Source organism: Ceraceosorus guamensis (assembly GCF_003144195.1).
Source record: "Ceraceosorus guamensis strain MCA 4658 unplaced genomic scaffold IE81scaffold_80, whole genome shotgun sequence".
NCBI lineage: Eukaryota > Fungi > Basidiomycota > Exobasidiomycetes > Ceraceosorales > Ceraceosoraceae > Ceraceosorus > Ceraceosorus guamensis.
This window is the reverse complement of record NW_020290075.1, coordinates 35,676-62,149: the sequence shown is the minus strand read 5'-3', so window position 1 is coordinate 62,149 and position 26,474 is coordinate 35,676. Positions and strand designations below refer to the sequence as shown.

Here is a 26,474-nt window from a genome sequence, read left to right as displayed (position 1 = left end):
CGAGCGCGTCGTGCGTGCGTGCACATTCACACAGATTGCCGTATGAATCTGTGAATGTCAAGTCAAGGCTCGCGGTGCGGTGGATCGCGATCGATTTGCTGCGGGCGGTGGCTCGCGGCGGGAGTGATCGTGGCGGGTGCGTGCATGCATGGCCGCGGATCAAGCTGTGGCATGCACATGTCCGCGGGCACGCACGCACGCACGCCCGCACGCACGCCCGCACCGCGCACGCACGCATCGGCAATCACCGCGGCCATCACCGAGATTGCCGTGCCGCACCGCGGTTGTGCTGCTGCATGCTGCGCGCGCGCGCGTGCATAGCAAGTCAAAAAGAGTCACAGTCACGATCGAGTCGCGCGCGCGAGTTTGCGTCCACGATTCGTGAGTGTTGGGGGGCGCGCGCGCGCATGCAGCACGCACCGCGAACCCTGGATGATTTGACATTCTTCTCGCGCGCGCGCGCGTCCAAGTTTAAAAGATAAGGCGCGCGCATCACCGCGACGAGGTTCATTCGCGACCACCTCCTCGCTCCTCGCTCCTCGCTCCCGACCGACTTCGTCATGTTTGCCAGCTCGACGTTGCGTGTGGCGACGCATCAGTGCGCTCTGCGAGCCCATTCGGCGCGCCGAGCTGGAGCTGGTGCTGCTGCTGACGTAATCATCCCACGAGTCTGCAAGCAGGCGGCGCGCGTCGCTCCACCCTTGGGCTCTTCGCAGAGATCGTTTTGGGGAGCCAGCAGCGCTGTGGCTGCGGCTGCGTCTGCGTCTGCGTCTGCGGCTGCGGCTGCGGCTCAGAATCCTCTGCTGGAGACGCCTACAGCCAAAGCGGCAGCGCAACAGGTGCGATTCCAGCCGGGTCCTGCTGCTGCTGCTGCTGCTGCTTCTGCTGCTTCCTCCTCCTCCTCTTCTCCTCCCACACCGCCCCCATCGCCCCCGCCCCCGCCCCCGCCCCCGCGCGCTGGCTTCTTCAAGAGACTGCGCAGATGGACCTACTTGACGCTGCTGCTGGGTGCGGGCACGCTGGCTTACTACGTGCACGAGAGCAATCACCCGCCGGACCAACAGCTGCCTCTGGACCCCACCAAAAAGACCATCGTCGTGCTGGGCTCAGGTTGGGGCGCTACTGCCCTACTCAAGGAGATTGTGAGTGTGTGTGTGGGGGGTGGCTAAGTGCACGTTTGCGAAGTGGAGGCCGCCGCTAAAGAGGTGCCGCGCCGCGCCACGCCTGCGCAGGACAATCTCGAGTACAATGTCATCGTCATTAGCAAGGAAAACTACTTGTGAGTTGGCGAGCTGGCGTGCATACGCGCATACATGCCCCCCACTGATGCGCTCCGCGGCCTCGCCTTCGCCCCCGCAGCCTGTACACGCCGCTCCTGCCGCAAGTCACAGTGGGCACCGTCTCGCCTCGTTCCATCGCCCAGCCTACGAGGTGAGTCTTGGTGAGGGCGCGACACGGAGCCTCAGCTCAGCGCCACCCCCCCCCCCCCCCCCCCCCCCCCCCCCCCCCGCGCAGGCACAATACACGCTACAAGACTCGCGAAGTGCAGGTGCTCGAAGCAGAGGCCACCAAGATCAACGTCAAGGACAAGACCGTCACCTTTGAAGACCGCAACAGCGAAATCTACGGGGCAAACAATGGCAGCGAGACGACTGTCAAGTACGACTATCTCGTCGTGGCCGTCGGCTCGCAGAATCAAACGTTCAACATTCCTGGCATCAAGGAGCACGCATTCTTCCTCAAGGAATTGCAGGATGCCAGCAAGATCAGGCAGCGCATCATGGATCTGATCGAAAAGGCTAGCTTGGTGGGCCAGTCGGATGAGGAGATGGATAGGTTGCTGCACATTTGCGTTGTTGGTGGAGGACCTACGGGCGTGGAAGCGGCAGCGGAGATGCACGACTTTGTGGATGATCTGAGCAAGTGGTACCCGTGAGTGCGGGGTTGGGGGGAATAGGATTTGCGTCGCTAATTGTGGACCCGCGCTGACGAGACGAGTGCACCTCTCGCCACGCGCGTCGTTCCAGTGTGAGTTGCGCGAGCGCGCGCGTTACACTATCCCGCTGAAGATGCTCACGCTCACGCTCACACCCACGCCCACGCTCACGCCCACGCTCACGCCCACGCCCACGCCCACACGTCGCCACGCCCACGCCCACGCTCACGCCCACACGTCGCCACGCCCACAGGCCGTCGCGAATCGCGTTCGCGTGACGCTTGTCGAAGCGCTGCCTCAGATTCTGCCCGCATTCAGCAAGGGTCTGGTGGAGTACACGGAGAGCACATTCAAATCCAACAAGATCGACATTCTCGCCAAGCACATGGTCAAGGGACTGGATGAAAAGAGCGTGACGATGCAAGGCCCAGAAGGCATCGTCAATTTGCCCTGCGGCATGCTCATCTGGGCCGCGGGAAATACGAGCAGGCCGATCAGCCGCGACTTGCAGGCTCAACTCAAGGAGACGCAGACGGAGCGAAGAGGTTTAAAGGTGGATGAGCAGCTGAGATTGATTGGCGCCGAGGATAGCATCTTTGCCGTGGGCGACGCCACAGCGACTCAGTGGGCTCCCACGGCTCAAGCCGCTTCGCAGCAAGGCTCCTACATTGCCAAGATCTTTGCGCAGCTGGCTCATGCGGATCAGCTGGCTCAGAAGGCCTCGGAGGCGCTGCGTGCAGGCAGACCATCGGACGAGGTGGAGAAGCTGCAAAAGCGGGCAGACAGGGCTGCCAAGTTGCCACCTTTCAAATTCACAAACAATGGCAGCTTGGCCTACATTGGCGGCGAGCGAGCCATAGCAGACGTGCCCCTCTCCAACGGCGCTTCCATTTCCGCTTCGGGAACTGCCACGTACTTGTTTTGGAGATCGGCATACCTCAGCATGCTCTTCAGTCTGCGCAATCGAACCCAAGTCGCGGCGGATTGGGTCAAGGTGTGGCTCTTTGGCAGAGACATTACCAGGGAGTAGGGCGAAGCGCACATAGCGCGCACACATAGATGGCTCGCGCACACATAGATAGATAAACGTCCGCATCGCACGCGCTCGCACGCGCTCGCACGCGCTCGCACACAAAAAATGGAATGTGTTGATGCGATCGATGCTTGAGCTGGGCCGTGGCCGTGTGCTGGCTTCACGCTGAGCGACACTTCCGACTCGCCGCCGCGACTCACGACTTGTTCGACGCCGCACGTACGCAGTCACATTTGATCGCGCGGGCCCGCCGCGGGCGTCAATGGCAACATGAAACCGGTGAGGTCCTCGCACGGGTGCTCGCCACTGATCCGTCCCCCCAGGAAATCTGATTTGATCTGCCCCGCGTCGAGACCGTCGTCGAGAGATGACCAGAGAGGTCGTCGTCTTGCTCGCGCTGCGTCTCGCGCTGCTAAGAGGTATAAAATGCGCGCTAGAGAGAGGGGGTTGCCTCTTGCTTTCTGCCGCGCTCGCGAATCTCCATCTCTTTTTCTTTCTCGCTCACAGCAAGCTGTGCGAGCTTGGCGTGCCAACAAATATAGTGCCTTTGAGCCTCTTCTTGAACATTCACTTTTTCGTGCGCGAAACGAGTCCCAAGCGCGCAACGACGGGGATCGCGCGCGCGCGCCCACAATGAAGCTGTTCCTTTCTCTCCTTCTTGGCACGCTGCTGCTCGCGCTGGACGTGAGCTGCGCAGGAAGCAAGGACGCCCTTTCGCAGCCCATCGACATCGAAATGTCAGACGTGACGCGCGCATCGCTGGAGACAAAGCCTCGACAACAAGCCAGCAGCAAGGGCAAAGCGCCCGCATTCATGTCGGACAACAAGCTCGGCTCGCTACCTCGCGAAGCGCCTACTCGCTTCGATCAAGCATCCACCTCCTACCACTCTGACGACGAGTCGGGCTCCAGCCTGAGGCGTTGGAACGAGCACCACGGCGGTGCGGCGTCGTACCGCAAAGACGTCGATACGAAGCCCTGGCGATCGAGTCGCGCCTCTGCCACGATCAGCCCTGAGCTGCACGACGACGCGAGAGTCGTGCCCACCACACCACGCTCAGTTCAAAAGCACGCGCTGCGATGCACCCATCCAGATTGTCGTCGTCTCGACGCGAACAACATTGCCGCCCGTCCCGGCAACATCGCGTTCAAGCCATCGTCGTCGTCGTCGAGTGGGCAAAGCGAAATGTCTAGCCGCGTCCTGCGCACGCTCTCCCTCACCGGCACGAGGACGTCGTTGGGCAAATCGATGCTGAAGTGGGTCAGCAGGGGGTAGAGGAGGGGTACGGAAAGAGATGCTTCTGCGAGTCCGCGACGAGGAGCACGCATCCAACGGCGCTCACTACGAGCACTCCATCGCAAACAACTGCATCCATTCGTTGCGGTCCAATGCGAGACTTGTGCGCGCGGGCGCGCGCTACAATTCAATGTCGTCGATTTGCTCCTGCTTGTCTCCGAGTTTCTGTAGGCGCAAGTAGACGTCCAGCCCGCCCCTGAACGCAATGCACCACGAATATGAGCTCATTGTGACTCGCCGAACGCGCTCGCAAAAACTCACCCGTCGACGCTACGAAGTGTCAATCTGCCTCCCAGAAACTCGGTGTATATCCTCGTCATTGGTAAGCCCAATCCAGTCTCTTTGCGCATGACGTGGGCAGACGTGCCGTCGTCGCCTCGCGGCAACCACGCAGGCTGGAGAGCAGCTGGAGATGCGCCGGAAGCGCCGGAAGCGCCGGAAGCGAGCCCGCTGCGACCGCTCGCATTCGCCATTTGTTCCGCAACGGTGCCTGTGCGGGGATCAGAGTGCGCGGATCAGAGTGAGTGAGTGCGCGGCTTGCGAGCGCTCGCGAGTGCGCGCCCCCGCTACCCACCTTTGAACTCCTTTGTGCTTTTCAGGGCCTCGAGCCTCTGTCTGCTCCCTAGACCTGTATCCGTAATGCGGTAACCTTCGCTGACAGCCAATCCAGGCGGCGCCAACTTTCTCTGCTCTCCTCGTCGATCCCTGAGCACATGCTCCAGCTCCAGCCTCTTTCTGACGCTTGAAAAGCTGGTCAAAACGTCGATCAGCGCACGATCGCCCGACGTCACGTCGGCTTTCTTGTGAGGCTCCGGGTACGCTCGTCGCGGCGCAGGAGCCGGCACAGCAGCAGCAGCAGCAGCAGTAGCGTCCAGCGAACCAGCTGGCAACTCGTCGTCCGATGCCGGTGGCATCTCCCTGCCTTCTGCTGCCGCTGCCAAGATGGGATGTGCATGCGCCGACGCCTTGGGTGCCACGTTGCCCGGCAAGAGGGGTCTCCAGGACTGAAAAGTGTCGTGCGATGCCAGCGACTCGACGAGGTCAGGCAGGCCGCCGCCACCTGAGCAGAGCGGGGCATTAGCGAGGTGTGACGCAGGCGCGCGCGCACAACGAGAAACGCACAATCAGATATCCGCACGATGAGGTCTTCATCAGGCGGGCCTTCCACAATGGTTACGCGAATGGCTAAAAGGGGGGGATGCGCTTCAGTCACGAGTGACTCTACAGTATGCGCGCGCGGCACCCACGTATCTCATCGCGCTCCTCCATGGGACGCTTCATGACTGCCGACATTGCGTTCTTGAGCAGCTCAAAGATAATGTACTGGGGGTGGGACTTGCGGGTGAGCTGTATGTACTGGGGTGTGCTGTGCTGTGCTGTGCTGTGCTGTGCTGTGCTGTGCTGTGTTGTGTTGTGCAGGCGCTCTAAACTCACTTCGAGATGTTCGGGTATGTACGCGAACCTGCCGCACAAGCCCGTGAGCGAGCGGCTCAGACGTCCGTCATTCCCCACCGCTACACTCACCTGGCCTCCAAGTCACCGTCCAGCGCCACGATGGGGATCCATTCGTCGCTCGCATTCCTTCCAGTCTCTCTCGCAAACATGTCCCTGAGCAGCTTGATGCCCTTGCGCACCACGTCCGAGACGCACAACGACGTGTAGATGATGCCAACATGCTCGCCGTCTGCCGCTGCCGGTGTCGATGCTTGCGAGGGAGTGTCGAAAAAGTGGAATGGGTCGTCGAGGCTGTCGTGCGCGGAAACGTGGTCAGCATCTGCACAGCGCACCGCGACCGCACCCGCGCTTGCACCCACTCCCGCACCCTCACCCACATTTCCCCCTTCCGCGCACTCACGCTTCCGATAGAGCAATGTGCTGCTCGGCAAGCACGCGTCGAGCTGATCACGGTGCGCCACGCCAGATGGTCAGCAGAGCGCCGGCTAATCAACGCACGCGCAGGTGCACGCGCACGCGCACGTAAGCACTCACCGATGCGACTTCTGAGCATGCGCTCCATGAACCTATCCAGCCTCTGTGCGGATAGATGGTCCGACTCTTCGACGATGCCCAGCGTGAGGGAAGGAATGATGGTGAGGCTGCGAAAGGGGATGAGATGCTGAACGTGAGCGACGCGACGCGACGCCATGCGACACTTCGCCGCGCCGCGCTTTGCTCACTGATCTGTCAGGGCCGCTTTGAGCGTCGAGCAAAACGCCTCATTGTCCTCCATGGTGCGGATAGCAGGGAATCGCCTAAACGTCTCAAAGGCGTGCCAATATTTCTGCGATGGGTGTGTGTGCGTGGGACACGAGTGAGGACGAGGGGCGAGGGGCAACGACAATGCGCACGCTCACGCGCACGCGCACGCACATTGTAGACTTGGCCCAGATGCTTGTTGGTCATCACCACGAACGGCAACGCCTGCAGGTCACGTATGCGGTGAGCCAAGCGGATAGGCAGTTCCTGTCGCACGTAGTTGGCCGACTGTGCGCGCGCGCGCGCGCATATGTCAGCAAGCTTTGATCCGCGCACCGCCAACACGGCACGACTCACTCGTATGATCTTGCTCTCCTCCATCGACTCGTGCGCGTGCGCGTGCGCCCCCACTCCAACGCCAACGCCAACAGCAGGCGCATCTCTGCTCTCATTGAGCACCCTCCTTCCAAAAAAGACGAGTTGTCTGAGCGTGATGCGCGTGCTGGGTCTAGAAGCGTAGCTCTCCAACGCCTTGTTGAGGTAAAAGTGTCTGCCGAGCGATGAAGACAGATCCTCATTGCCGTTGCCGTTGCCGTTGCCTTGGGAGGAGGAGGAGGAGGAGGAGCCAGACGGAGCAGGCGCGGGATGCGAGAGGATGGGACCGATTCCGCTTGAAGCTGACTTTGCGGTGGACCAGCGCGAAGTGAGCGAGGAAGCGTGCACTGCAGGCGCTCGAAGTCGCTGAGATCGTGGAGAATCGGTTGCGGCCGTTGTCGACTGTTGCGCATCATCGCCGTTGTGCGCTGCAGGGGAAGAGGCAGAGCACGAGGAGGAGGAAGTGAAAGCGCGAGTAGAGCTGGTAAAGGAGCTGCAGCCTTGCTCGTGCTCGTGCTCGTGCTCGTGCTCGTGCTCGTGCCTGCGACTGCGACTGTGCAGCCATCGTCGACCTTGCACTCGCTTCTCGCGCTGCTCGCTGCGACGCTCTGATAGCTTTACTTGCTGCTGCTGTGTTCTTCCCCACCGCCACGCGACGCATACATTGCACCGCGCTCCGCCCAAACATCGTGACTCGGCAGCTGCGCTCCTCGAGGACATCGCCGAGGACACCGCCATCGCCATCGGCATGGCGTCCGCGCCTCCGTTTGTGCTGGCAGAGGAGGTCGCCCTCTCCTCTCCCCGTGTGCAAGCGAACTCGCAATGATTACTAAAGTCGCCACCTTTTGACGTGCTTGCTGCAGCTGTAGAGCAAAGAAAGGTGAGTCGCTTGTATGCTTGTATGGTGGTGCGTGACAGAGCTTCACACATGCGACGCGCGCACGACACAGACTCACGACTTTCGACTCGTGCGTCCGCTTCACGCGCCATCTCTCGGCAAAACCGCGTACACGTCACGTGCAACTCGCAGACACGGCGTGACGTGCGTGCGCTCAAAGGTTCAAATAATCACGCGTGTTGTGAGGACAAGTCAGCCCAGCCTACTCTGGGCAGCACCTCACCTCGACTCGATCCTGCATTGCACGTGCTGATTGCCGGGGATACAAGACGATCCAGACAATCACGAATATTGAATGCTTCGGTCGCGAGCGCCGCGGACATGACTCTGCGAGGAGAGAGAGGAGAGACAGCGCGCGCGCGCGCGCAGGTCCACAGGAGTACAGCGAGCGCGCCGCATTCGCCTCCCGCTAAAGCGCCCAATCGTCCGCCTCCTTGGCGTCCACATTGCTGGCTGCAACATTCACAAACGGTCTGCTGATGGCGCTCACAGCTCCATCGCACACCGCGCAAGCGCTAGCCAAGATGCCATCCAACTCGTCCCTCAACTTTTCTATCCTCTCCTCTTCTTCCTCCGTCGCCGTCGCCGTCGCCGTGGCGCCCGCGCCCGCGCCTGCGCTTTCCGGCTCTGGCTGTGCAGCAGCAGCAGAAGAGTTGCGCCACGCTTCGTTGCGAGCCAACGGGTCCAACACTTTTCGACTAGAGGATACGCCCACCGACACGCCAGCGCTGATGGCAGAGATGACTTGATCCGGCAAGACGTACTCGCGCAGGCTATTTAGACCGCCCAGAGGCAGCGTCACGGCTGCGCGGCTCATGGACGCCAGTGCTGAAGCGTAGGATGGTGGTAGCGCAGGTATTAGACCAGCAGTGAGCGCCGAGAGCTGTTCTTGGAGATCAAACACTCGACGCAACGTCTTTGGGTGCAAGTGTCTCGTCGTCTGCGTGGCGTGGCGCGGCGCGGCGTGGCGTGGCGGGGCGTGGAGCGTCAGCACGGACGACTCTAGCGACCATTTCTACGCGCTCGCGCTCGCGCTCGCTCACCTCTGCAATGAGACAATCGGCATGAAAGGCGTGCTTGCACGGAAAGACGTAGAATTGCCGATTCCACACTTCCTTTTCGCAAAGCGCGCACTTTTCGTCGCTCTCCACCGTGACGAAGCGCTTGTCCAGCGCTCTGGTATCCGCTCGAATCGCCTCGGCGCTCCTGCTCGCCTCTTCCATCTCCTCCTTGAGCAGCTGAATGCGCGAAGCGTAGCTTTCCAAGGATGCGCAAATCTCGTCTTTAAAGTCGTCGATGACGACAAAGTCGGGGAAAAAGGGCAAAATGTCTTCGATGGAGAGTAGATCTGTTCGGGATAAAAAGGTCATGGCACTGTCGTTTGCGCCGCGTCAGACCGTGTGCCGCGGCGGTGCTCTCTGCGCGCCCACTCACGCTTTCAGGTCCCTCCGGTTCTGCACCACGTACTTTGCCGCCTTTAACCAAAGTCGACGTCTCAGCTCCGCATCCCCCGTGACCAGCTCGGCGCACAGGCAAGCCGATTCCACGTCCCCTCGATCCAGCGCCATGTCCACTGCGCTCTCGTACAGCTTCATCTTTGCATAAATCCTCACGCACGCTTCGTGCCTGCCCTGAGCACTGCACGTTCGCAGCGCATAGTCGAGGTCAAAGTACGGCGCTCCAGATATCGGATTGGATCGGCTATCGTCGATGAAAGACAGCAGAGCCGAATTTGCCGCTTCGGAAGAAGCGCTGCCCTCTCCCTTGGCAAGCAGGGTGAGCAGCAGGTTGTGCACCGCCGGGTCCGAGCTGTACTGCTCATGGACGACGTGTTGGAGGTATCGCACCGCCTCGTTTGCTTGTCCCGGCCGTGGACGATATTGCAGCAGAGCGGGGATCAAGCGTCTGGGCTGTAACGCATCTTGCCTCGTCCACGCCTTTACCGTCGCAGACGATGCGTTGCGCATCAACACCGACGCGAAGCGATAGTACAAGTCCAGAGAGGGCTTCCACGCGCGGCGCGCCAGGTAGGGGTTAGCCGAGCGCCGATGCAAAGCTTTCCCCGTCGCGACTTACTTGACTGCTGATCGTCTCGATGACCTTGCTCCAATTGCCCTCGCCAATCCAATGCCTAACGATGCGTTCGTAGTCTCCCACCACCTCTGCAAATGCCAGCTCCAGCTCCGTTCTTCCATGCCGCCCGATCAGGCCGAACACCGTCTTGGCGTCGAGGCAGTCCTTGTACGTTGCAAAGAAAGCCCTCAGCTCCTCTTCCAGCATTTGTCGCTCCAACTTGTAATTATCAGCCTCTGGGGATGCTTGCGCGCTGGTAAAAGTGTCTTCGAGGGAGGTAATCTTGCCAAGGTAGATCTCTATGAGCCATGTGGCGAGCATGATCCTCTGCGTGACTTCCTGTAGACAGCCGCGCATCAGCGTCCGCACGCCAAGTCCGCATCGCTCATACTCACCGTCTTGCGCAGCCTCTCCAGCCTCGCAACGAGAAAGTACCGCAGAGCATCGTTCTGACCCAAATCCAGAAACTTCAAGACGATCTCTTCGAAACCTCTTCTAGCCGCCTTGGCGTAGCACTGAGCAGCTTGAATGTACCTCGCTTCCGCAAAGAAGCGATCGCCTTGCTTGGACAGCACCGCATCTCGGTGCACATCGTCCTTTGCGTGCTTGAGCGCCGCGTCGAATTGTCCGCGCTGCAGGTAGATCCACCACACATCCCGATCCTCGTCTTTGACCACCACTTCAAAGATGCTGCCGTCCGTGTATATCCAATACGTCTTTCGCGCTGGATCAAACGTCGTCCTGATCACCCTCTCGTGCGGCTTGAGGGGCAGCGCTTCTTCAAAGACGACTCGATCGTCTAGCGCGCTGATGCCGGTGATGCGATCTTGATACAGCAGCAAAAAGTGAAACTCGCTGAGGGCGATGCTCAACGGAATTTCCGCAACCGCTCCATCCTCTCCCTGCTCCTCCAAAGCCGATACGGCCGGATAAGGAAGCAGATTGGCGCTGACCAGCACGCTCTCGTCGCTCGAATCTTCGACGAACAAGAGCCGGCCGTAGTACACGCCAGGCCCTGCGGAAGATGGGGGGGTCAATGATAGGCATCGACACGCTCGCACAAGTATGACGCACCAGTGAGCCAAGCCAAGGACTTGGGCGCTTTGCGGATATCGGCACCCCACGTGTGAAGCTCAGAGTAGGGCAAATCTCCTGGCAATTCGGATCCTGCAATGGCGCAACCCAGTCGCGAGCATGAGCATCTCGCATGAGCACCTCGCACGAGCACTTCGCACGAGCACCTCGCACGAGCACCTCGCACGAGCACCTCGCACGAGCACCTCGCTCCTCGCAGCTTCCTCTCTGGGCCACTCACTCAATGGCGGAGCAATGTCCTGCTTGCTGTACGGCTCGAATATCGGCGCATACAGGCTCTCGCTCGTGTCGCTCAGGGCATCCGCATCCTTTCGCCTGCTCGACCTCGCCTTTTTGCCCAGCGCTCCCACAAACTCGTATATGCGCGTGCTCGTAGTCACCACCACCACCGCCCTCTCCGCAGCGGCTCTGCCGCCGCCCCCAGCCTCCTTGACGAGAGGCTCTGCCACCAGACCCGTAACCGGCTGCTCTTCCGGCAATGTGCAAAGCTTGCGAAGCACCCTGTCGATCTCCAGACCGGACGCGGCATTCGCTGCCCCGCCCACGCCAGCTGCTCTGCGTGCCAAGCGATCGAAGAAATCACCATCGCCAGCGTCTGGATCTCCGCCGAGTGGCGCGACGAGCACCGTCTCGTACACCTGCCCGCTGCGCGTGCCCAGCAGAATCTCCAACGTTGATGCTGCGACGGATCCCACGCCTTCGCTCAGAGCGGCTCTGTTCCAGGCGACGCACTCCACCACGATCCCCTTGAGCTTGCTCAGTATCCTCGCTCGCTTCCACCCGCTGCTCCAGTAAAAGTTATCGCCGCTGCGTGTGCTGATGAGCAGATGCCTTCCCGAAGGGTCGGAGAACATCTTGTGCGGCGATTGGTCCAAGCTCGGGTCCTGTGCGCCGCTGCGGGTGCGAGGAAGAGGAGGCAAGGGGATCTCTGCCTCTTCTGTTCTTTCGGGATCGTCCAGGTTGATCCTCACCAATCGCGGTCTTGCCGCTGCTGCTGCTGCCGTTGCTGGTGGTGGTGGTGGAGCGGATGGCGAGCTGGACAGGCTTGCAGCGCCCGTGGCAGAGTGGGCGTGTGCGTGGACGTGGGCGTACAGACACATGGTGAGGATGTTGTTGCAGACGGTGAGGCACGCCAATGGCGCTGGAAAGGCGTACTGCACGCGACCCAGCTGAAAGATGGGTGCGCCGCTACTGCTGCTGCTGCTGCCCGTCGCACCGACACCCCCGCCGATATCCAAGTCGCTAGATACAAAGCCGGTCTCGAGCTGTGCGTGCGGGGGGGGGGGGGGGGGGGGGGCGCGAGACGAGACCTGTCAGCATTCATCCTGCCTGCGTCCGGTGACCGCTGCACTCACAGCAGTCACTGGCACGCTGCCCCCCGCTGCAGCACCAAACTCCAAGCCGGGTGATCTTGCGTGCAAATCATCCTCGAAGCCTTCCACTCCATCCAGTTCGCGCTCGCGCTCCCTCTCCCTCTCCCTCGGTCCCCTGCCTCCGATCGGGAAGAGCGGCGATGCAGCACCGTGATCCGCTCCGCGCGAACTTTGCACGAACCTGAAGAGTGAGCGAGCGTGGCAAGGGATGTGCGGGTCAGTGCGTGGAAGTCTGCGAGGCACCACAGCGAGCAGAGCAAGCGGCTACCCACTCGTCGAACATTGCGAATCTCCACTGCAGCGCGCGCTTGCGCTTCAGCTGGAGCTCGAGCGTGGAGCTGGAGCTCTTCGATCAAGAGGAGGGCTGATGAGCGCTCACGGGCGTCCGATGGCGAGTGATGATGGTGTGCAAGCGAGCGAGAGAGCGAGCAAGCGAGCGCTCGAAGCAGTCATCGTGAGCATCGAGTGCATGCGGGGTGCGTGTGCGTGTGCGTGTGCGTGCGCGTCTGCTGCTCTGCTGCTTCCGCTCACACAAGCCCGGATGAGCCGTGCGCATAGCCTAAACGCGAGTCACGTGACTGGCAGTCCGCGTCTCGAGTTTCGAGTCTCTGAGCATAATCAAGAATGAAAGAGTCAAGTCACGATGAGCCTGCACGTAAGAAGCACACCATGCTATTGACTCGACAGAAAGACGCTGGGTCTATGTTCGCTACAAACAAACAGCAGCAGTATGTTGAACCGAAAGCGCTCATCAAATTTCGTTGCTGCTCGCTCGACTACAAGACATCAAATCGCGCCTTGTCGGGAGGGTGGATAGTTGTATGTGTCACGTCGTTTTCTATCATCGCCGCCGAATTGGTGGAAGACCGATTCCAAAATGAGCCGTTTGGCTTCTTCTTCCTTTGGGCGCTAGAGGCCCATTCCTGACTCGGCGTCTAGGGCAGGCAGGTCTGCCCGAGCCTGCCAGTAGACGTCTTTCGGTACAGACAGAGAGTCTCTACGATTCATTCTAGGTGGGCCAGGTGGGACGAATTACCCGCTTTCGGGGCCGGACTCGAGTCGGGCAATACCCTTCGCGCGCTCGATTTGCTCTTTCAGGCCTGCCATGTCCCGGACCCGAGGTCCTGCGGGGAGATTCTTCTGCCAGGACGGTCCGTACTGTTCAGATAACTTCGGAACCTTCGTGGACAGTGTCGTTGGCTTTGGTGATAGAGGCTTTGTCGCATTCTCTTTCAACCAGTCCTCATAAGTTTTTTTTGGAGGTGCATCTCTACCTAGCAGGTCCGCCCGAGCCTGCCAGTAGACGTCTTTCGGTACAGGCAGAGAGCCTCTACGATTTTGTCTGATTTCGAACGGCTTAGGACGGTTTGGAGAGGGATTGAGCTGGTCCAGGTGGTATGCGCCAGGCTTAGGCCGATGCAGCTGAGGTATAAGAAAGTAGGGGTCGTCTGCGGGGCTGGCTGTGGGCTTTTCCGACTTTGAGCGTTTCGCTACTCTCTCCTCGGCGCCCTCGATGGCCTTTCTTGACTCGGCGTCTAGGGCAAGCAGGTCCGCCCGAGCCTGCCAGTAGACGTGTTCCGGTACAGGCAGAGAGCCTCTACGATTTTGTGTGAATTCGACCGGCTTAGGACGGTCTAAAGAGGGGAAACCGTAGTCATGGCGGTATGCGCCAGGCAATGGTAGCTCCCACTGAGGTGTCGTTGTGTCCTTTGATGATGGAGGCTTTGTCGGACCTTCTCTCATCACGTCCTCATAAGTCTTTTTTGGAGGTGCATCTTTACCTAGCAGGTCCGCCCTGGCCCTCATCACGTCGACGCGGTTGAACATCTGCGAAGGGCCTCCAACATAATGGGCCGCCAATTCCTCGGCACTCCCTTTTCCGGGCCTTTTACCTTTACCATGTTCCCAATCGCCCGAGCGAGCGTGCGGGGCAGGTGCCGTCGCGCTTTTCGCTCCTTCTCGCTGGCGCCGCTCCGCCTCCTCCTTGGTCACTTGGACGTGAGTCGCCCCAGATTCGGTAGTTTCCCGGTCTCGGTCTCCCTGTCCCGGTCCTGACACTTGCACTCTGTAGTGACTCGTGAGGGCATAATCGGGGGGTGGAGCGAAGTTTTCTGGGCGCATTTCCCTGGCCTTCACAGCGGCGGGTACCATCGGGCGATCTGCACGCGAGTGTTTTGGCCGTCTAGCCCAATCGTCGCAGAGTATATTGTCGCACCCTGGGCGGCCAAAGCCCTCCAGTTGTGATTCAAACGAAGGTGCCGCAGGTATGGGAAGGGCCAAGGATGGAACGGCCATCACCGCGAACAGCGCGGCTAGGAGGGCGGAAGTAGCAGTGAGCTTCATGTTGAGGAAAACGAGGCGAGTCGAGGTGGGAGGTGTGATGGTGCGATCGGTGGGGGGGGGATGAAAATTTCCAACCTGGGGCGGGGTTGCAGAGGAGCAGCGATGCTGGTCAGCAATCGACGACGACGACGACGACGACGACGCGGCCTTGCTTGCCGAGCGGTACGTCACTGGCTTGCAGCTATCGACTTACCAGTGGATAGGTGTGTGAAAGAAGTGATAGGAGTGTTTGGAGAGGAGTGTTTGTAGAGCAACCGTGCAGAGTGGGGCCTTCGGTGGGGAAATCCAGTTCCTGAGGAGCGAAAAGGTTGTGATTGAAGGGCAAATTTCGGGGCTTCTTATAGCAAGCAGATTTGGCTGCTGCTGCTGCTGCTGACTCGTGACTGTACATGTCATCCTCGTCAGCAGCAGCAGCAGCAGCAGCCGACTTGTGACGCGCGACCGAGTTCAGTGTGAGCGAGCGCACAATCAGTCGTGCGGATATGCTCGATGGAGCAATCCGAACCCATGCTTGGCTGCCACTGCTGTTGCTACCGCTGCTACTACCGCCGCTGCTGCTGCTGCCACTGCTGCTACCCGCTACTGCTTTACGCCGCAACGGCTAGCGCTGTGCCAAGAGGCCCGCCCAACAACCGGAGCTGAAGGCATGGAAGGAGAATGGGCGCCCCGATGCATGGTCCATGCCGATCCAGCTTCATGCAGCCCGCTACCCTGCGGCTGCCATTACGATTGGAGTCGGTGTGTTTCGCATGTCGCAAGCGATGATCACGAATGGTGAGATCCGAGGCCCGGAGCGAGAAGCAGCGTCGGCACGGCACGCCCATCGTGCTCGAATTGGATGGACACTCTGACTCGCATGGAGGAACAAATGTCCGGCGGACTGATGTACGCGCCGGTACGCCGATCGCGTGCACGACGCGAACGGGCCCAAATGTCCAGCCCGTGCAGCAGTACAGCAGCGAATCGCTAGCCTGACGGCTCAGCCCATCCATGATAGCAGCGAGGCTGGCGTCCCGCAAGCCGCAATCAGGGCATGATCGGTCATCGGCGATTGGTGATTCACGATTGTCGGTTGTTGGCGCTGGCGCATGCGCAGGCGCAGGCGCTAGTCGGTCCAAGCGAAGCGTGGCGTGCGAACTATAGCTGCCTGAGCTCGCTGCTCAACCCCTCCATCCGCAGCAGCACTCGTCAAGTCTCCTGCTTTGCCCGGCCAAGCGTCGCGCTCCATCGCCGCTGTGTGATCTGCAGTGAAATGCGCCTTCGATTGCGAGACTCGTAAAGAACCGCTCCGCCTGCCCGTGGTCGGTATGCGTGGATGAAGACCGAGTGCGGGCACTCATCCATCGTCGCCGCCCGCTCGCTCGCCCTCCTTGCAGCCCCTTTCGTATTTGTGTATTCGTGATTTGCTTGCATCTCTTGCTTCCTCGAGGCGCTTCACTCGGCTCGTGGCCCCCCCCACTTCCGCTCACATCTTGGGCCCCCCAGCTTGTGCTTGCTCCATCACGATCCCCCGACGTTCACGGCTCTTGCTTCGGAAAGCATCTCCCCGCGCGTGGGTCATTGATAAAAGTCGTCGAGTCGAGTGGAGTGGAGTCGAGTCGGATCGAAATGTCCATCATATATGCAAGACGACGAAGCAGTGAGTAGTCACGCCACGGAACGTGCAGTCAAAGGCCATCCATCACATGTGCGTGCGGGCACAGTCCTTGAGTTGAGCGACGAGTCATGAGTCAAGAGTGTTTCCTCATGCCTTGATCACGTGACTTGCTGGTTTGAGTCGGGTCTTGCCAGTCACGTGACCCCTGCCCGCGTCGTGGGGGCGCCCGCGCCTCGAACTGCGTGCGTGACCTGCAATCAACGGCCGTAAGTGCGTGCGTATTGACCATCTGCATCTTCCACGATGATTCCCGCGACTCCACATTCATGTCCGTGATTGACGAGACGATGCACATGCATGTTACCGCTGCGATGCGATGCGATGCGATGTCGTTGCGATGCGTCGAGTTTGTGTTGCGATTGCGATTGCGATTGCGATTGCGATTGCGATTGCGCTCGAGCCCACCTGAAAGCAGCGAATGCCGAACGCTTCATTGCTTTCCTTTAAATTGGGGGGTTTGACCAATCGTGAGTTCTGATCACAGCGATCACCATGCGGAACGCGAACGCACGGCACAGTCAACTCGAGATCCCCACTTCGAACCCAGCAAAAAAAACCCTTTTTTCATTCCCACGGGCGCGTAAACAAAAAAGCCAGCCAGCGAGCGCGCCCCCCCTCTCTCTCTCCGCGAAATCATGCCGACATCGTACCTGGTAGCAGGAGCCTCTCGGGGCATCGGCCTGGAATTCATTCGACAATTGGCGCGGCAGCAGCAGGAGGAGGATGATGACGTGGTGGTGTATGGCACTGTGCGCAACCTCGAAAAGGCGCCGGCCAGCTTGACGAACGGGTCGTCGTCGCAAGAGGCTGAGCTGAGAAGGGTAAAGTGGTTGCAGTTGGACACCAACGAGCAGAGCCAGGTGGACGAGGCGGCCAGGCAAGTGGATGAGCTTGTGCGTTGTTGCGTTGCCTTGCCTTGCCTTGCCTTGCCTTGCCTTGCGTTCCGGGAGTTGTGCGCCCGGCTCGTCTGCGCTGACGCCCACGCCCACGTCCACGCCCACGCCCACGCCCCCGCGCGCGTATCTCACATCGCAGGACGTTCTGATCGTCAATGCGGCCATCGGCGGGGAAGATTTGGATCTGATGGACACGAACCCATCGCTGCTCTCGCAGTACCTCCAGAACAACGTCGTAGGTCCTCATCGCATCATCCTCGCCTTTCTAGATGCGCTGCGAAAGGGCAAGCAAAAAAAAATCATCCTCATCAGCTCTCGCAGCGGTAGTATGGATATGCAAGCCAAATCGCAGCAGAAGCATGGAAGCGCAGGTCCTTATGTGAGTCAAAAGTCAAAAGTGGGAGTCATGAGTTTGAGTCGAGTTGGGAGGGTTAGGGCGCAGACATTCACGTGACTCCCTCCGCTCATCCCGCACGCGCGCACGCCAGTCGGTGACCAAAGCGGCCATCAACATGTGCGCCATCCAGCTTGCGCGCGAACTCAAACCCCAAGGCTTCATCGTCAATCCCCTCTCTCCCGGTTGGGTGAGCACGGATATGGGCAACAAGATTGTCAACGATAAGGCCATGCCCGTAGAGCAGAGCGTGGGCGGCATGCTCAACGTCATTCGGTCCCTCACCTTGGAAAAGAGCGCCACCTTTTACCACTACGACGGCAGCGTCGTTCCTTGGTGATGCGCGCGTGCGCGACAGATATCGATCAAGGTGGAATCACGCATACAGCATGGTAATCCCGGTCGATGATGCTATGGATGCAATCTGGCAAATCGTCTATACGTGCGTGCATGCGCGCTGTGATATATCGAAAAGAGGAGCCCGAGAATATTATTGCCATGTACAAATTATTGTCTATGCGTGCGTGCGCGAGAATATTGCCATGTACAAATTATTGTCTATGCGTGCGTGCGCGTGCGTGTATGCTATGTACAAATGAGAGGAGACGAATGCGAGCGGGGACGATGTTTGCATGCCCCCAAAAGGGGGGCCAGCCAGCCTATGGATTCCAGCTGGTGGAGCGGCTGGATGAAGCGAGCGTGTCGGGCGCACCTGCCACCTTTTCGCGATCCTCGTGCGCCTCCCGAGCAGCCCTTTTGCGGTAGCCCTGGGGCGTTGCGAGCGAGCGAGCCAGCGAGCGAGCGTATGAGGTCAGTTGCGTTCGGGTCGGATCGCTGACTTGAACGCGCCAAGACTCACGTTGGATAGCTGAATGAACGAGTATCCAGGGTGGAATGCGGTGAGCACGATGGATGCCATGGCGACCATGCTGTATGGCGAGCGAGCGAGCGAGCGAGGGGGGGCGCAGAGCAGGCGATTAGGAATGAAGGGGTCAGCGGGCGGTCAGCGGGCAAGCAGAATGCGAACGCGTGCCACCCCTCATCCACACGGCGCCGTCCAGACTCACCCGCCATCCAGAACGAGAAAGGAGGGCTCATTCCTCTGCAAGCCGTTGCCCCAACCGTCGGCCATTTCAGGCAATCTGCGAGGAGTGCCCCGCGCGCATGGTAAGTAACAATGGCAAGCCCGCGATGCGGTCGTCTGCACCACCCCCCCCGCGCGCCCTTCTTCTCACCTGTAGATGCAGCGGATGAGGATGCCAAAGTATCCAATGATGATGGCAGCGCAGAATCCTCTAAACTTCCAATCGGCAAGATACGCTTGGGCTTCCTTGCTCAGCGTCTCGCCTCCTCGCTTCTTGGCTTGCCAGAGGCGACGAACGTAGTCTGCAGTGACGATGCCAAAGAGGACCAATTGAAGGACTTGAATGGCGATACCCGCAAGGATCATGTGGTTGCCCGTATTGAGCTGCTGCACGTCGTTCTTGCCGTCGGACGTGGCGCCGGATGCCAAGCCACCGCCTGCAGCTTGGATCATGATGCTGAAAAAGTCTAGACCGACAAAGAGCCAAGTGTAGAGTGCGGGTTTGATGTGGCTGTACTGCTTGCCAAAGACGATGACGATGTGCTTGAGCGTCAAGTCGATGCTGCCGGACAAGAAGGAAGGGCCGAGGATGAGGGTGACGAGCTGCAATTTGAAGGCGTTGGCATCCCAAACGTTGTTGTGCTGCAACAATCTGCCAATGTAGCCAGCCAACTCCAACACCAATCCGCTGACCATGGCGGCCCACCATGTCCAGGTGCGGTACTTGATGCCGAGGATGAATTGCAGGATGAGGCAGAGACCAAAGACGATGGCGAAGAAGAGGTTGCCGCCAAAGTTTGGCGCATAGCCGTTGGTCGATGCGGATACGGGACAGTCGGGCGAGACTTGTGTGCACGCGTCAAAGGACATGTTTGCGGTGTGAATCCCAGAGTGGTGTGGGTGTGGGTGTGGGTGTGGGTATGTGGTTGGTCAGAAAGCGTCGTGAGCGATGAATGCAAGGAGGAGGGTTTGCAGGAGGATGTCGAATAGGGTCCCGTTTAAGTAGCTTTTGGGGGGTGTGAGGGTGGGTGGTGAAGAGAGACTGCAGGCAAGCAGCTCGATCGCGACACGGCAGCCAAGCGTCGTGTGAAGGGTAGGAGTGTCAGTGCGTGGTGAATGTCGCGTTCACAAGCGTGTGAGGAGTCCGAGGGAGAGCACCGCCTTGCGCTGGCTGGCTTGCAAGGGCACCTTTGACATTCCCGCGGATCTTGCACATCGAGCTGCGTGTGTGCAGCAGTCAGTCAGTCAGCGTCAGCGTCAGCCTCGCCCTTACCCTCACCCTCACCCTCATCCTCGCACTCACGCTCACCCTCACACTAACACTCGACAGGCCGCACGCACGCACGCACGGGCATGACACGTCTTGAAACGGTCCGGTGCAATGCAGCATCATGCGCTGACGTGCGACGTACGTGCGGCGTCCAAGCAAAAGGCAAAGGCAAAAGGCCAAGGCCAAGGCCAAGGAGGGCTGGCTGGCTGGCTGGCTGCCTTGATTGCGTGCATGCACGGCTGACAATCGCGTGTCTCGCGATGCGGGCGGAGACTCAGACTCAGAATCGTGCCTGATATGAGCAGAGAGAAGCGGAGCGGCGGATGATACGAATAAAGCTGTGCGCGCCCTGCATGAGTGGACATGACGTCGTTTGTCTTTGTCCCCCTCGGAGCCGCTGCGAGAGATTGAACGCCGGGGGAAGGAGGGGGGTGCGTGCCTGCGTGCCTGCGTGCGTGCGTGCGTGCGTGCCTCCGCGTGCATGCCCGCCAGTCTGCGCCAAATCGCAGTTCTCGATCGAGCGTCTCGCCGATTACTCCGATCACCAAAGACGCGCGCGCAGGCACGCACGCGGTTGTGCCCATCCTTCCATCCACCCTCCGCGAGCAGCGAGCAGCGAGCAATCAAGCAGCACAGCATAGCATACACGATGAGCCTGACTTCAGCATGAATGACTTAGCATTCTTGATTCGCACCGCCCCTTGGCTGAGCTTTGCATGATTCATGGACTCACGACTGAATCCATCGCGCGGCCCTTGATCGCCGCAGCTAGGACATTGATTCCATCCGTCACACTCACGACTCGATCCTTTCACCAGCTTCGACTCATCAGACTACTCACGACTCTACTCCTCCACTCGAGACCAATTGCGTAATATCCGCGGGAATTTCCCTATCACGTGACGTGTTCTTGGACCAAAGTCCCGCGGGAAATGGTACGGGATGATCACGTGATCTGCAGCAAAGACTCGACAGCTCGACACCAGACGCAAAACTCCTTTGAATCATGTGCCTTGTTGTTTTGTTTGTTGACGAGGCCGCACAGACTCACAATCAAAATCAAGTCACAGCTCAAGTCACACGACTACGCTCGTGGCTCGATCGAGTCTCTCGTCTCCACCTGTGCCTGCCTGCCTGCTGTTGCTGCATGCGCGTCCATCACGATTCGGGACTGGTGACTCCATGTTTGACCCGCGCGTGAGATCGATCGCCTAGCTGCGCGCATTCGTATTTCTCTGAAGTATCCGTGACTCTCCTCCTCCTCCTACTCAATGATGACGGATCCGAAGTTGCAGACGTTGAGAGCGCGCGGGCGCGGGCGCGGGCGCGGATACTGGCTGGCTGGCTGGCTGGCTGGCTGCATCGAAGGGACTCGCACCGCGTGCCCTCAAAGCAAGCATCTAGTCACATTCAAGATTCACATTCACGATTAATCGAACGGGCCCAAGTCCCGAGCACACACATGCAGATGGATGGATGCTGGATGGCGGCGGGAAACGCCTGCTGATTGATGCACGCACGCGCGACGCGTTCCGGACGCGTCACGTCACGTCACGTCGCGCGGCGATCACGCATCACATCAACACCACCACCATATGATGCTTTGCCTCAACGCTCGTCTCGGCACACTTCAACCACACCTCGAGCCCCCGCTGCCCCGCTCTCTTCCTGAGCGCCCCTCATTGGATGCAATCGTGACAAACAGCGAGCGCTGACAAAACACGTTACCGCTACCGCTACCGCTACCGCCACCGCCACCGCCACCGCCACGGCTGCCGCTGCCGCGCATTCCATGTCGTCCTCGCACCCTTCCTCCTCATCCCAGCCCTCGGGACCCGGCCCATCAGGCTCACCGGTGCGCACACGAACCTCTCCGCGCAAATCTCATCCCCTCTCCGCCACTTCTCCTCGAGCAGCAGCAGCATCCACACCCACTCGCGCTGCGGGCGGCGGGGCGGCGGCGGCGGCGGCGCGCGATGATGATACCGACGACGCTACGCTCGGTGCTGCGGCTGCTGGTCGAGCATCTGCGAGCTCCGCTGCTCGTCGAGCGCCGCGCGTTCAAGGATCCACCTCCACCTCCACCGCACCTGGCGCAACGCAATCGCAATCGCAATCGCAGTCGCAGAGAGAGGCAAAAGAGAGAGCAGAGAGAGCGATGCTGGAGAGGCAGGTGACGCAATTGGAATCGGAAGTGTCGAGATTGCGATCAGACGTGCAGAGGGAGAGGAGCAGCAGGAGAAGGAGGTGGAAGAGGGCGAGGTATGATGAGGTGGTGGCGCTGGGGGAGGAGGGATCGGCGGTAAAGGATGCAGAGGAAGCGTTTAGCCAGTCAGCCGAGCGACTCTCCGCTCATCAAGCCGACGTCGACATCGAACAGCTGTTGGCACAAGCGGACGACGCTGCAATGTGAGTCTCGTTGGCGAGGGAGGGCGTGAATTGCACGCCTTGCCATGGCTCACCCGCACACATCGCCCCCATCTCCTTGCTGCCGCCCCAGCACGTCCATCTTGACCAGCTCGCCTCTCGCGCTTCTGAGCCTCTTGGGTCCCTCTGCCAAACCGCACGCGCATGCGATAGGGCTGGCGAGCAGCAGCGCATCGTACAGCATTCTCGGTCCGCCTGTCCAAGCCGGAGGTGTGCCGCTAAGCGATGCAGGCGATGATGTCCAAACGAGATTGGAAAAGACCAAAGAAGCGGTGAGCAGGCCAGTGTCTGGGGGGTACGAGACGAGCGTCGATCGCTGGGCTCAAGCGCGCGCGCTTTTGTGCCTCCCCGTCCTCTTTGGCCCAAACAGCTCAAAGCGCAAAGCGACTTTGCTCGCATCGCACTGATCAGCGTGCAGACTGCAGACATTAGTCCCAAGCAGCGTTCTCTGGATATAGAGTATCGTTTGCCCTTGGCGCGCACAAAGTCGTCGTCGCCCAGTCGGTCCAGCCGCGGGCTCAAACTGCGCTTGGACATCGCAGACGCTCAAAGCCGGCGGCCGCAGGTGACGAAAATGTCCATCTTGACGCTCGACAGATCCATCAGAGCCAGTCTGGGCGACGACGTCTTGCGGATATGGGAGAGCAGCGGCAACGTCGTAGCCCTCTTGATCGCTCTCAGGACAAGGGTGGGCTTGGTGGATGCGCGAAGTGCCTTGTTCGATTCTCTCTCCAATGCGAGACCTGAGCTGGTCAAGCGGAGTGGCAGGAGGGAGGAAGAGAGGTTGATCTTTACTGGCGCAAAGTGAGAGTGCCCCCTCCCCACATGCATGAGCCCCGCAATCACCTGATCAAAGCCGTCTGCACTCGCCCACGCAGAGACGGCCAACTCATCCTCCATTTCCGAATCGAACATTCTCGACACGGAGTAGCGTCAGCTGTAGTGTCGCTGGACCCAGTCTTGCCTTTTGGTGGTGAGTGTGGGCAAGTCTTCAGACTTTTGCTCGTCTGCGTCTGCGTCTCGCGAAATGCTCAAACAGACCCGCCTCGACAGTGCGAGGAAGCGCTTCAAAGAATCTCCTACAGGCTTTGCCGGACATGTTCAGAGAGTTGCTGGATGCAGCCCCGCCCGGTCCGGATAGGATACTGCAGTCTGTGCTCGCAGTGGTGGACGCATTCTTCGACCAGCACTGAGGGGGCAGCCCATCAAGCCGCCCATTTCGAATACCCCACTGCCAACGCGCTGGGCCCGCTGGCCCCGCTGGCCCCGCTCTTTTTTCTTTCATTTTGTTCCCCCACCAGCGCGCCTCGAGGATGAATCGAATCGAGTCAAATCCGACGTGCCCTTGACGATCGAAGAGCTTTTGCGCGATGCAGCGAACGCATCAACAAAACTCGATTATGCACATTCTGTGAAAGACTAGTGTGAGCAAGCGCGCACTGCGTCAAGGATGGGCGAATCTGCATTTCGCACTCGCAGCCACATCACATTGCAAAAAAGTCGTCGGGAAGCACGATGAGCGCCTCGCTCGCTTCGAGATGTAGAGACATTGTGCTGCGTCGACGCTCGAATCTACGCGCACGCGTCCGCAAGCGCAAGGAACACAGCGTCCCGATCGAGATGATGCCAGACGGGCTGGCTCAAAGCGATGCAGAGGTGCACCGCAGAGTCCTGATGGGGCGGCGGCGCAGGTAGCGCATATATCAACCCATCGACGAGAGAGGTGGGCGTGATGGGAGGCGCAACGAGGTAATGATGATGATGATGATGATGATGATGATGATGATGATGATGATGATGATGATGATGATGATGATGATGATGATGATGATGATGATGATGATGATGATGATGATGATGAAAGCCTTGCTCGACCACATACTCCTCCTTTGCGGGCAACGGAAGCTCATCAAAGTGCACATCTCGATAACAAGCGAGTTTGTGCCAAGCAGTGATGACAAACATTCCCCTTTCGAACGGCGGCTTCATCTCGATGAGGGATTTGTCTGGCTGACGCTGCATCCAAGAAAGCGTGTTGCGTGCCCCTTCGACGGTCAGCTTGCGCGATTCGACGTGTATGTAGCGAGCCAGCGGGGCGATGCTGTTCGTCTGCTGCAAGAGTTCTGGCGGGGCGTGAAAGGTGGTGTTGAAGATGCAGTTGGGAAAGTAGTTGGGAGAAAGGTTGAGCCTCGCTTGCCCGCTCCAATCTGCGGGCGACATGTAGGCGGTGGACACTGGAGTTGCAGCAGCTCCTTGATCACTCGCAGCAGCAAGGCGAGCGGCGTAGATGCGCTGCCAGAGATGAGCCGAGAGCGCTTCAAAGGTTGTGACCCACGATCCATCGGGTGCTGATGATGCTTGTGCTTGCGCTTGCAGCTTGTTCCGCGCCATCTGGACCGCCGAGACGCGCAGCACTCGGCCAATCACGCGGGGTGTGGGAGCTTCTTCTGAATGTGGCACCGCGCCTGCGCCTGCGCCTGCGTCTGCCTCTCTCGTTTGGCTCAAGCTGTACATGCTCGGCTCAAAGTCAAGAGGCGGCGATGGCGGGACGTGGGAGTATGACTGGCAGTGGAGCAGTTGTGCTGCATCGAGGTGAACGAGGTGATGCGCGGCTGGCTTGGAGGTGCGCAATCGCCTGTAAAGATGAGCGAGGTTGCGCACCAAATGGAAAAAGCCGCGCGCATCGCAGAGAATGTGACGAGCTTGAATGCCGAGGATGACGCTGCCGCAAGCCAATCGGGTGTGCTGCACAGAGAACAGCGGCTCCGCTGCCGCTGCTGCGGCATGGCTTTCCAGGCTGTCGCTTTGTGCTGCTGCTGCTGCTGCTGCTGGTCGCACAAAAGGCGCGCCTGATTGCGGCAGGTCGTGAACGGAGCGCGGACGCGCTTGGGCTTGGGCTTGGGCTTGCGCTTGGGCTTGCGTTTGTCCTTCGGTGTGAGCATGAGCGTGAGCATGGCCGTAAAGCGAAAAGGTGCAGCTCGCCTGCCTCAGCTCCACGCCAGCGTCGAGATCGGCAATGCAGGGCGCCCTGTCACTTGTCATGTGCAATCTGCCACCGATATGCGGGTAGTGATGGACCAGCTTGGCGAGCGCAGTGCGGAGGGTTTGGAAGTCGAGGGGCAGACGCGGTGGCGGTGGTGGTGGTGGTGGCGGTGGTGGGGATGCGAGCGATGAGCCGTGTTGGTGTTGGTGTTGGTGTTGGTGTTGGGGCGGGTGCTTGTACACCAACAAGACGGAGATGGGAAGCCAATGAAGAGCGACGTGATCCATGGCACCCAAGGTGTGTGTGCGCGCGTGCTGCTGCTGCTGCTGCTGCTGCTGCTGCTCTAAAGGCTCATAGCCGCTCATCAATTCTTGCGAGAGGATTTGCGTGGTGGCGGCTGCGGCTGCGGCTGCGGCTGCGAGCGCTTCTTGATCGGCTGACAGCATAGCATGCTCGTTGGATGGCATGTCTGCCTTCGTGCTTGCCTGCCTTGCCATGTCCGCCCTGCAAATCGCGCGGCGCGACGCGAATCATTCAATCGACTGCTCTTGATGACTGTCGTATATGATCGTGAGCGGAGGCAGCGGCAGCGGCAGCGGCAGCGGCAGCATGGTGCTTGCGATGCGGTGGCAATTCCACTACTCCTCACTACTCCGTGTGACTTGACTGCGATGCCTGCCTGACTGACTGACTTGCTTGCTTGGCTTGGCTTGGCTCGCCTCGGCTCGATGTTCGTGCTGCGCGCTTTCAAACCCCTTGACACCGCTCTCTGCGTGGCTGATGTGTGAGTCGTGGTCGAGTCTGAGTCTGAGTGTTTGAGTGAACGCGCACGCTTGCTTGCTCTTTGGCGTTTGAGCGCGAGTCGCGAGTGCGACTGAAACGCACGCGCGAATCTTGAAGTCAATCGAATCACAATTGAAATCACGAATAGAACGCTGATGGATGGTCCACGCACTCAGACTCAAAATTGACTCCAAGAAAAGACTCGCGCTTGAATCAAGAGTAGGCGTGACTCGTGACTCGTGACTCGATCGTAAATCGTCGCAACTTGTGACTCCATATTCCATGACTCGTGCCATGAACGAGTCAAGAGCGAATGACGTGCGTGCGGAGCGTTGAAAGGCAGCAGCGCGGTCGCAAACAGT

At 59.7% G+C, this 26,474-nt stretch overlaps 10 protein-coding genes across 10 annotated transcripts; 4 read left to right on the top strand and 6 right to left on the bottom strand.

The window, feature by feature from the left end:
• Positions 1-560: 560 nt before the first annotated feature.
• Positions 561-2,966, top strand: IE81DRAFT_293913 (FAD/NAD(P)-binding domain-containing protein; the record flags this gene model as incomplete). Its single annotated transcript, XM_025512027.1, has 6 exons — positions 561-1,142; positions 1,233-1,279; positions 1,360-1,431; positions 1,516-1,932; position 2,028; positions 2,190-2,966. 6 exons carry the CDS (start codon positions 561-563, stop codon positions 2,964-2,966), a joined length of 1,896 nt encoding a protein of 631 aa, XP_025367264.1.
• A 115-nt stretch (positions 2,967-3,081) lies between these two features.
• IE81DRAFT_244813 (hypothetical protein) lies at positions 3,082-4,039 on the bottom strand. Its single transcript, XM_025511259.1, has one exon. It carries the CDS (start codon positions 3,782-3,784, stop codon positions 3,197-3,199), a length of 588 nt encoding a protein of 195 aa, XP_025367263.1. The 5' UTR covers positions 3,785-4,039; the 3' UTR covers positions 3,082-3,196.
• A 346-nt stretch (positions 4,040-4,385) lies between these two features.
• On the bottom strand, positions 4,386-7,556 carry IE81DRAFT_293898 (hypothetical protein; the record flags this gene model as incomplete). The annotated part of the gene is made up of 13 exons (XM_025512026.1): positions 4,386-4,461; positions 4,527-4,671; positions 4,723-4,755; positions 4,840-5,325; positions 5,388-5,450; positions 5,513-5,588; positions 5,700-5,727; positions 5,790-6,011; positions 6,121-6,163; positions 6,255-6,361; positions 6,443-6,546; positions 6,636-6,749; positions 6,885-7,556. The coding sequence occupies 13 exons, from the start codon at positions 7,554-7,556 to the stop codon at positions 4,386-4,388; spliced, it is 2,169 nt and encodes a 722-aa protein (XP_025367262.1).
• A 351-nt stretch (positions 7,557-7,907) lies between these two features.
• IE81DRAFT_325904 (hypothetical protein) lies at positions 7,908-12,722 on the bottom strand. The gene is made up of 9 exons (XM_025514656.1): positions 12,548-12,722; positions 12,258-12,456; positions 11,123-12,167; positions 10,882-10,974; positions 10,203-10,822; positions 9,811-10,146; positions 9,169-9,740; positions 8,778-9,108; positions 7,908-8,674 (listed from the first exon to the last, which is right to left on the bottom strand). Exons 1-9 carry the CDS (start codon positions 12,556-12,558, stop codon positions 8,144-8,146), a joined length of 3,738 nt encoding a protein of 1,245 aa, XP_025367261.1. The 5' UTR covers positions 12,559-12,722; the 3' UTR covers positions 7,908-8,143.
• A 250-nt stretch (positions 12,723-12,972) lies between these two features.
• IE81DRAFT_325903 (hypothetical protein) lies at positions 12,973-14,667 on the bottom strand. Its single transcript, XM_025514655.1, has one exon. It carries the CDS (start codon positions 14,616-14,618, stop codon positions 13,308-13,310), a length of 1,311 nt encoding a protein of 436 aa, XP_025367260.1. The 5' UTR covers positions 14,619-14,667; the 3' UTR covers positions 12,973-13,307.
• A 1,865-nt stretch (positions 14,668-16,532) lies between these two features.
• Positions 16,533-18,171, top strand: IE81DRAFT_244788 (CsgA protein). The gene is made up of 4 exons (XM_025511258.1): positions 16,533-16,742; positions 16,823-17,168; positions 17,311-17,550; positions 17,660-18,171. Exons 2-4 carry the CDS (start codon positions 16,911-16,913, stop codon positions 17,903-17,905), a joined length of 744 nt encoding a protein of 247 aa, XP_025367259.1. The 5' UTR covers positions 16,533-16,742; positions 16,823-16,910; the 3' UTR covers positions 17,906-18,171.
• On the bottom strand, positions 18,041-19,749 carry IE81DRAFT_325901 (RTA1-domain-containing protein). Its single transcript, XM_025514654.1, has 4 exons — positions 18,801-19,749; positions 18,633-18,707; positions 18,425-18,494; positions 18,041-18,332 (listed from the first exon to the last, which is right to left on the bottom strand). Exons 1-4 carry the CDS (start codon positions 19,517-19,519, stop codon positions 18,225-18,227), a joined length of 972 nt encoding a protein of 323 aa, XP_025367258.1. The 5' UTR covers positions 19,520-19,749; the 3' UTR covers positions 18,041-18,224.
• A 1,637-nt stretch (positions 19,750-21,386) lies between these two features.
• IE81DRAFT_325900 (hypothetical protein) lies at positions 21,387-22,773 on the top strand. Its single transcript, XM_025514653.1, has 2 exons — positions 21,387-22,618; positions 22,717-22,773. The coding sequence occupies exon 1, from the start codon at positions 21,712-21,714 to the stop codon at positions 22,330-22,332; it is 621 nt and encodes a 206-aa protein (XP_025367257.1). The 5' UTR covers positions 21,387-21,711; the 3' UTR covers positions 22,333-22,618; positions 22,717-22,773.
• Positions 22,044-23,729, top strand: IE81DRAFT_244700 (hypothetical protein). Its single transcript, XM_025511257.1, has 4 exons — positions 22,044-22,618; positions 22,717-23,150; positions 23,225-23,319; positions 23,400-23,729. Exons 1-4 carry the CDS (start codon positions 22,373-22,375, stop codon positions 23,537-23,539), a joined length of 915 nt encoding a protein of 304 aa, XP_025367256.1. The 5' UTR covers positions 22,044-22,372; the 3' UTR covers positions 23,540-23,729.
• Positions 23,730-23,918: 189 nt separating this feature from the next.
• Positions 23,919-25,796, bottom strand: IE81DRAFT_349570 (hypothetical protein; the record flags this gene model as incomplete). Its single annotated transcript, XM_025516409.1, has 1 exon — positions 23,919-25,796. One exon carries the CDS (start codon positions 25,794-25,796, stop codon positions 23,919-23,921), a length of 1,878 nt encoding a protein of 625 aa, XP_025367255.1.
• Positions 25,797-26,474: the final 678 nt, after the last annotated feature.

What these genes read in the sequence shown, in the direction of transcription:
- IE81DRAFT_325900 (XM_025514653.1), top strand. Translation starts at nt 21,712, where the DNA reads ATGTCGTCCTCGCACCCTTCCTCCTCATCCCAGCCCTCGGGACCCGGC.
- IE81DRAFT_244788 (XM_025511258.1), top strand. Translation starts at nt 16,911, where the DNA reads ATGCCGACATCGTACCTGGTAGCAGGAGCCTCTCGGGGCATCGGCCTG. An exon ending in CCAGGCAAGTGGATGAGCTT is followed by an intron (nt 17,169 to 17,310) that starts GTGCGTTGTTGC and finishes CTCACATCGCAG; the next exon opens with GACGTTCTGATCGTCAATGC. An exon ending in ATGGAAGCGCAGGTCCTTAT is followed by an intron (nt 17,551 to 17,659) that starts GTGAGTCAAAAG and finishes CGCGCACGCCAG; the next exon opens with TCGGTGACCAAAGCGGCCAT.
- IE81DRAFT_325901 (XM_025514654.1), bottom strand. Translation starts at nt 19,519, where the DNA reads ATGTCCTTTGACGCGTGCACACAAGTCTCGCCCGACTGTCCCGTATCC. An exon ending in CTCATCCGCTGCATCTACAG is followed by an intron (nt 18,708 to 18,800) that starts GTGAGAAGAAGG and finishes CACTCCTCGCAG; the next exon opens with ATTGCCTGAAATGGCCGACG. An exon ending in TTTCTCGTTCTGGATGGCGG is followed by an intron (nt 18,495 to 18,632) that starts GTGAGTCTGGAC and finishes CTCGCCATACAG; the next exon opens with CATGGTCGCCATGGCATCCA.
- IE81DRAFT_244813 (XM_025511259.1), bottom strand. Translation starts at nt 3,784, where the DNA reads ATGAATGCGGGCGCTTTGCCCTTGCTGCTGGCTTGTTGTCGAGGCTTT.
- IE81DRAFT_244700 (XM_025511257.1), top strand. Translation starts at nt 22,373, where the DNA reads ATGGCTCACCCGCACACATCGCCCCCATCTCCTTGCTGCCGCCCCAGC. An exon ending in TGGAAAAGACCAAAGAAGCG is followed by an intron (nt 22,619 to 22,716) that starts GTGAGCAGGCCA and finishes TGGCCCAAACAG; the next exon opens with CTCAAAGCGCAAAGCGACTT. An exon ending in CCCAGTCTTGCCTTTTGGTG is followed by an intron (nt 23,320 to 23,399) that starts GTGAGTGTGGGC and finishes CCGCCTCGACAG; the next exon opens with TGCGAGGAAGCGCTTCAAAG.
- IE81DRAFT_325904 (XM_025514656.1), bottom strand. An exon ending in GCAGCGTGCCAGTGACTGCT is followed by an intron (nt 12,168 to 12,257) that starts GTGAGTGCAGCG and finishes CCGCACGCACAG; the next exon opens with CTCGAGACCGGCTTTGTATC. An exon ending in GGACATTGCTCCGCCATTGA is followed by an intron (nt 10,975 to 11,122) that starts GTGAGTGGCCCA and finishes GCGCCATTGCAG; the next exon opens with GATCCGAATTGCCAGGAGAT.
- IE81DRAFT_325903 (XM_025514655.1), bottom strand. Translation starts at nt 14,618, where the DNA reads ATGAAGCTCACTGCTACTTCCGCCCTCCTAGCCGCGCTGTTCGCGGTG.